Source organism: Oxyura jamaicensis, chromosome 8 (genome assembly GCF_011077185.1).
Source record: "Oxyura jamaicensis isolate SHBP4307 breed ruddy duck chromosome 8, BPBGC_Ojam_1.0, whole genome shotgun sequence".
Taxonomy (NCBI): Eukaryota; Metazoa; Chordata; class Aves; order Anseriformes; family Anatidae; genus Oxyura; species Oxyura jamaicensis.
The window spans coordinates 15279749-15287294 of NC_048900.1; the positions used below are offsets into that span (position 1 = coordinate 15279749).

General features: G+C 44.1%; 1 protein-coding gene across 1 annotated transcript in view; it reads left to right on the forward strand.

Annotated features, from left to right (window-relative positions):
* NIBAN1 (niban apoptosis regulator 1) overlaps window positions 1-6150 on the forward strand; it is a 66465-nt gene extending 60315 nt beyond the window's left edge. Inside the window, exons 13-14 of the mRNA XM_035333084.1 lie at window positions 1797-1908; window positions 2811-6150. Coding sequence (XP_035188975.1) covers window positions 1797-1908; window positions 2811-4537 — 1839 coding nt within the window. The 3' untranslated portion in view covers window positions 4538-6150. The remainder of the gene's footprint in view (window positions 1-1796; window positions 1909-2810) is intronic.
* Window positions 6151-7546: the final 1396 nt, after the last annotated feature.

A 7546-nucleotide genomic window follows, 5' to 3' on the forward strand; every position in this document is an offset into this window, starting at 1 on the left:
TCATGCCTATTTGGGCAAAATATGTTTATATTTGCCAGTTTGTGGATTGATGTAGCAGCACAGTACAAGATGTGAAATGGAGTGAAGATTTCAGGTTACATGGAAGCTGCATATGCAGCTTGCTTCCTCAGAGATAGGTGCAGACCATAGCCCATCCCCATTTTGCTTCTTCCCTAGAGATCTGAAGTCCCCTCGAACTGAACTCCTCTCTGTCTGACAGTTGCAAGTTTAGGTTATGGGCTTGTCCCTGTGTTCGGCATCCCTGCTGCAAGCTGAAATTTGGTCATTCAGAGAAGGCAGCACCCAGAGGCACCACTGTGACCATACACAGCCTCTGCGCACAACCTCCTGCAAAACCAAGCGCTTGCTTGGGCATCAGGAGCAGCAAGCAGACAGGCCATGGGCTGGTATTCAGTGATTTTAAATTGAAGTAATTGTGTCAGCAGTCAGGAAACAAACATACAGAGACTGTCTCTGTTGTCCTTAATCATACTGATAGGGTAGTGCTCTGCAAACACCAGCTGCCAGAGTTTCATGCAGATGTTATCAGTGTGGCTGCATGAGGGGCCAGCTGGAATGCTGTTCACCTTGGCTCAAATGAAATAGTCTTTCCCTTTCTTGCAGACCATGCACATTCACTTGCATTCTCACTGTAGCTGCTGGAAGATGACTGCCCTAACCCATCCCCGCCCTTTTGTTTCCCTGATGTTCATCAGTTCCCTGAGGCTCTTGCTGAGCCTCTCTAGCTTGTTTTGGTTTAAAAAACAAGTCTAAAACCAAGTGTTTATTCAAGTTATGCTTGTAAATCTTTGAGTACAGATCATTCAAACTCAGGACTTTGAAAAATGTATTTAAAATCACTCTCCTCTCTATGTCATTCTACATACTATCATATCAGATTAACAGTTGTAGTAACTCTTTGCTGAGTGTCAGCAGTGCCTTCAAGACATGGTGTTCATGCACAGGGGTGAGCAAGGAAACAAAACTATTTCATCCCCTTAAATATAGAGCGTGGAGTCCTATCTAGTGTCTCTGCCATACAGGGCCAGAGGGAGCAGTGGTGGTGCAAACTTCCTAGAAACCTTTTGAGTTTGAGCCTCTGCAGAAGTGAGCAGCTGGCTTTGGAAGCAGATGTGTGTAGAACAGCTGACAGGCCCAGTCAAGTCTTGACCTTCTAATAGAGCCTTAAAGATCATCTAAGGCCACCCCCCCTGCCATGGGCAAGGACACCTTCCACTGGACCAGGTTTCTTAAAGCTCCATCCAACCTGGCCTTAAACACTTGACTTTAAAGACTTAAATCCACCAGATGTTAGTCTGTAGGTATCCCTTTTAGAAATGGGCAGCAGTCACTTCATTTTCTCTATATGGACCACCAAGCTGCTTCCAAGTGATCATGACTCACTTATTGCGTAGATATAGCCTATTACATATAATGCAGTAAGCTGAATATATTACACACCTATTAAAAAAACAAAACCAAACCCTGGATCTCCCATGCTCGCTGTGGATTTGCCTCCTTGGACAAACAGTGAGTGAGGCATTTCCTCACCAACTCTTTATTTCAGAATTGTTTATTACAGTGCAGATGACAATGATCTATAGTGCTTCTAAATGTAATTGTAGTGTAAGAACAGTGTTTGATGAATTGTGAAAATAGATACTTTGTTTACTCGTGGCTCAAAAGAAACACTGCAAGACCTGGTAGATGCAGGTGCTCTACTGAAGTAGGACATTCAAAATCTCGCAAATTGCTGTGTTTTTATGCATCTGTTCCTTTCTTCTGTGTCTGCACAGGAGCTGCAGAAATACGAGCAGTTCATTTTTGCTGATTACACTAGCGTGATCCAAGTAGAGAATGTGTATGAAGAGATTTTATATCAGACACTGCTTGAAGAAACCCTGAAAGGTGAGGATACTCTAGAGGGGATAGTAGTAGCATTTTGGGCATTGGCCGGTGGTGAGCTATTGCTCCTGGCTGTCCCTGAGCCAGGTCCCAGCTTTCCCAAAGACCAGGGATTACAGTGCTACTGTTTGGATTCAGCTCACTGAAGATGTGTGGTGAGCCCTGAAATTTAAATTCATGTAGCAACATTACTAAGCTTGGGAAAGTCAAAATTACAGCGTAATCAGCGTATTTCTGACAAAATGTAACCTTCATTTTATCTTGATTTCCTGGGCCCAGGAGTGAAATTGTGCTTTATTTGTAAAGGCCTGGTGACATCTAATGGCAGTGAAAATGTATTTCCCCAAATGAAATGTACTGCCAGGTGCAGTTTCCCATACATCATTGATGCAAGTGCAGTACACCAGGCAGATGTCTCTGCTTGTGTGCCAGAAAATGAAACCATGCCAGGTGGTATATAAAGATACATAAAATATTTGTAACTCTCTGGAGCTGTCTGCCTATCTATATGCTGGATAAAGACAAGCTTCTGTGTTGCTCAGTGGCCTTCTGTGGCACAACTGTTCCAAGATATCAGTATAATAATTAATGTAATAAGCACACTTTTGTTCATGTATTCAGTGTAATCACTTCTGCATTTAAACATTACCTTTGTGCACTGCAGGCCCTCTGGTACTTCTGTACTGCTGCAATTACAAGTTTAGGTCAATGTTGAAGCTCCATTAATGAAAACAGAGAAAATGCTCTCCCCTCCCCAGTAAAGATAAACTGAAAACAAGTTGAAAATGAAAATTACTATTGTTCGTAATATCAATATATATGACATTAAAAACTCAGGGAAATAGTGTACTTTCTTTGGTGTACCTTTGTCAGTCTTTCCAAACCGTTTTATGTTTTTTTTTTAGTGATAAAAGAAGCTGCCATTCTGAAGAAGCACAACCTCTTTGAAGATAACTTGAACTATCCCTGTGAAAGTGTGTCCAGTTTAACTGACTTGAAGACCCCTTCGGGATCGGCACAAACCACTCCCGCTAAGAAGCCTTCCACTGCCAGAGCAGAGATGTCAGATACTGACACTCAAAGTGAGGAGACACTCATTGTGACCGAAAAGATTTCTTGGGAGAAAGATCACGATGATAGCAAGCCATCAGATAAAGAGGCAGTCATTTCTGTTAATATGGCTGGTAATCAGGCAAGCAAAAATGAAGAAGTGATCATTACAGACATCAGTGAGAAACAGGAGTCCCTTGCAGCTGACCTTATGAAACAAAAAGTTCCAGAGGAAAATACTGCTTTGGAGAATGAAGACATGGTGAAAAGAGACTTTGTAGGGGACACTGGGACAGAGCTTATTACAAAACAAGAAGTTGTGGAGGAAAAAGTAGCTTTGGGGACTGAAAAAGCATTCAGAGATTTTGGAGTCAGCCCTGAAAAAGAACTTAAGGTACATGAAGAAGCAGTAGAGGAGAAGGTAGCTTCTGAGAACAAAACAGCAACGGATGCAGCGTTTGATGGTAGCACTGAAAAAGAAAGCAAAATACAGGAAGAAGTTGTTCAGACCAATCTGACTTCCCCACATGGTAACGTAGCAGAAGCAGAGATTTTAGGAAATGATGAAATGAAAATCAAGATAGAAAAAGGGATTACAGAAGAATTATCACAGAGTGAAAATGCAGTAGGAACAGGGCTTGAAGAGGAAAGTAAAAAAGAAAATAAAGGCCAAGGAGTGAGTATTGACATGAGGGTTACTTGTCAGGATGAAAACACAGGGAAAGGAGGTTTTGGGGAGAATTCTGAGAAAGAAAGCAAGTCAGAAGAAAAGAGTTGTAAATGCCCTGATGATGTGAATGAGATAAGGAATTTGCTGATGGTAGCAGTTGAATTACCAGCAGATACTCCACCTGAGAATATAAAAGAGATTTGTGAAGGTGAGATTTTAAAGTTGCAAGAGCATGAAGGGAATGAGATAAGCAAAATAGCTGCAGCAGAAATTGAAGAAAGACAGATGATGATGAATAAAGATGCAGCAGAAAGCATGGAGTTCAAGGAGGACCGACCATCTTCATCTAGTTTGGGGACAGGTGGTAAGAATTTAGTGAATGTGTCCAAGGCGGGCTGCAATACGGCACAAGCAGAATGGCTGGTGGAAATCTCAGATACACCTCAAGTGGTAAAATCAGAAGTTGAGATGAAGCAAAGTGTTTGGTACACAGGTGCGGAAAGCTGTGACAGTGACAGATTGCAGCCAGAAGAACACACTGAAAATACATCTGAAGACAAAAGATTAGATGGGGAGGGAGGAGGAACAGGGAGTAGTCATGCTGTCCCAGTGGAGGTAGGGATTGAGAGCTTTTTTCATAACTCTGCTGAAAATCCAAACACAGCACAAGTGCCTATTTTGAATACAGAAAGGCCAAGAACAGGACTGAGAGATGTGCAGGTTTCTTTGGCAGTTGATCAAGGAGAGGTTAGTGCCATACAGGTCACAGGAGGTGCTGAGCCTGGTGAGGGCAAAGGGAAGCCAGAAGATGAATCATCTTCACATATGGAAATAAGAAGCTCGGAAGTACAAGATATTTTCACAGAAGAAAACAGGGAAAGTAGTTATGTACAGCAAAACCCTGAAGAGTAAGAATTTTTTTTTCAGCCCAGCCCTTTAGGATTTATTTGCTTCAGTAATCCCTGTTTAATCGTGAATACTTACTTGAATTGGAGCTAGTGGAAATGGGCTGTACTGTGGTATTACCAGCTTGCAGTTTTGTCACAGATCTCTTCCAGAGTGATAGGTGATAGATTTCCTTTCAGTTAAAGCCCTCACCACTTAAAATCCAATTGCTGTCAGGAAACCTCATCTTTCACTTAAAATTTGCTGCCTGTTATGGTTATAGAGAAGTCTGAAAATGTCACCACAGAATGCTTCAAAAGCAATTCACCCCTGTCTATAAAGTTATTTTAGCAACTTAAGACTTAACTTCTTAGGTGTTTTAACTGGGGAGTGGCTCATGATTTTAAAATGCCTGGATTTGACAGTGCTGTTATGATTCTTAGATGGTTGGTACATACATACGTTGCTATTCACAGATGCTTTTAGTATTTGCATGCAGTATATGGGAAATAAAACCATTAGTAGTTAAACAGAACATGATAGTTAATTTAGTAGGTTGCTCAAAAGCCCCACTTTGTGCAAATTCTGCAAACCGATAACGTAATTATTATGAAGTTTTGACAGGTATTAAAGACAAGCAACTTTTCTGATTTTTTTCTTATTGCTATATTTAAAAAGGGGGAAAAAATGGGAGCAGGTTTCTCAGTCCCACTCTGCACTTCTGGGTTATTTAGCCTTCCAGAGCACTTTACGGTTATTTTATTTTATGTTATAGACGGGAAAGATGAGAATGTTTACAACAGCTATAACCATAAGGCAGCATCCTTATGTTTTACTTCCCACCATAAAATATATTCACTTACCGCTATCTAATACTGAGTATTAAGAATCCTGCCATTCACATTCTTACTGACTTGAGTTACTCACTTTTGTAGGGCTTTCTAGGTGCGTAAATTACATCATGAATTGCAATAATTGTGAAATAGTATGATGATTGCATATAATTTCTAATAGATAAGTGAAGCAAAAATCAGCTAAGGGCTATTCACTTGTGCTTAGATACTGGAGGGCAGAATCAAGTTTTGAAAGCAGTAACTAAAATGAGACTTGTTGCTTTCATAGCCAGCATACTATCATCCACAACAAATTGTGATCTATGCATCAAGTGGCTTATAAGCATTGTTTGCACACAATATAAAGACTGTGCACAGAAAAGCTTGGAAATGAAAAACAGCATTTTAACAAATTGAGCTTTAGAGATAAAGACTGCACTTCAGAGGTCACTTTAGGGCACATTAAAACTTTGATCTGGGGTTTCTGACTCTTTCTGAATAAATGCAAGACTGTAAAGGCAGCAAGATATAATAATAATCATCGCAGTAAGTAAAGGACTGAGGGATCTGCATTCATAAAGACATGGGTAGAAATAATAAACTCCAGAGAGCATAATATTTGTTGGCATTTAACAACCTGTGTAAAGTCTGTTATTTAATGCTATCAAAATCTACTATAATACTAACAGAGAATGGATACTAGAGGAATAGGCAAATATTACTGCCTAAGTATGGAATGTGTTGAGTAATTTGACAGAGTGGAGTGTCACTGTTGTAAAATAAATGCAACTCCTATTTATTCCAGAAGCTGTAGTGTGGTGTACAAACATTAATGTCACAAATGTTTTCCTTGCAAAAGTACTTTTGCATAGTTTCCTCCTTCATGCAAAATTGCTTGGTTATTTCACTGTCAGTTTTTTTTTTTTTTTTTTGTCATTAGCTATTTCTAACTGGTGCTAAACATTAAGTGACTTCAAATTTATAACGTGCTTTAGAGTTGGGCAGTGGCAGTCTCCTTTAGGAATGTCATGGAACAGGGGACATTAAGTCTTTTTATGAAGATGTGTACAAAAGAGGATGGCAAGACGGCGACGGTTACTCTGCAGAAATGGCTGTGTTCTACAAAAGCTGTTCATGACTAACATGAATTAGAGACATCTGTACATACACAGCACAAAAACATATTTAGCATTAACACTCCCATCACAGCAATTTTTGAGTTATTCCTATGGCAGGCTTAGGTCAGGGTTTCCTGTAGGTATTCGAGCAGGGTGGCGTCGCACACAGGCGCTCAGCGTGCTTGGTCTTTACAAGTAGGGTGGGAAACAGCAGCAAAGGCTTGTCCCCAGCATCTCCCTGTCGGCAGATTCGTGTTGAACTCAGCACTTCACGGACATCTTCTGTCTTTGCCTCTGTTCTCTATACGCCTGTTCTCTATACGTGGTGCTTGCAGAGGGACGAAGCACGGCGTTCTTCACACGAGGCCTTGGGATAACAAAGGGCTGTGGGGATTGGGTCGAGGTGACAGGAACGCTGAGGCCAGCGACCCGCAAGGTTTCACCGGACCGCTGCGGGTACAAAAAGCCACCGGCCGCTAATGCTGGCCCTTGTCTGGAAGGCGTTCCTGCCTGGGCCGGGCCCGACGCAGGCGGGGCGGCTGCGGGGAGCCCCGCAGGGGCACGGCGGCGGCGGGCAGGCCGCTTCGTACGACGCTAGTGACGGGCATGAAGCCCGCTCTGCCCTTCCGCGGTCGGGTCACAGCGCGGGGCGCTGCGGGTTAAACAAAGGGGCTCGGCGCGGCTCCGCGGGCCGAGGGCTGCGCTGCGGGCCCGCCCCGCGGCTTTACGCCCGGCGTCCGACGGGCAGCAGCCGGCGGGGTCCCGAACTACACCTCCCGGCGAGCGCGCGGCAGCCGCCCGCTGCGGAGCGGTGGCGGAGCGCGCGCAAAGCACGCTGGGAGTCGTAGTTCGACCGCGCCCCCGCCCCCCCCCATCCTTTTGTCCACGTCGCCCATCGCGCCTGCCGCGGTCACGTGGTCCCCGGCGCCGTCGCGCCGCCGCGGCCCGCTCCCATTGGCCCGCCAGGGCGGGGCCGAACCCGGAAGCGGCGGCGCGAGGCCGTTCCCTTGGCTACGCCGCGGGAGGGCCGGGCCGGGCCGGGCCCCGCCGCCGGGAGCCGCGGCCGCCGCGCCGCCAGGGGCGGG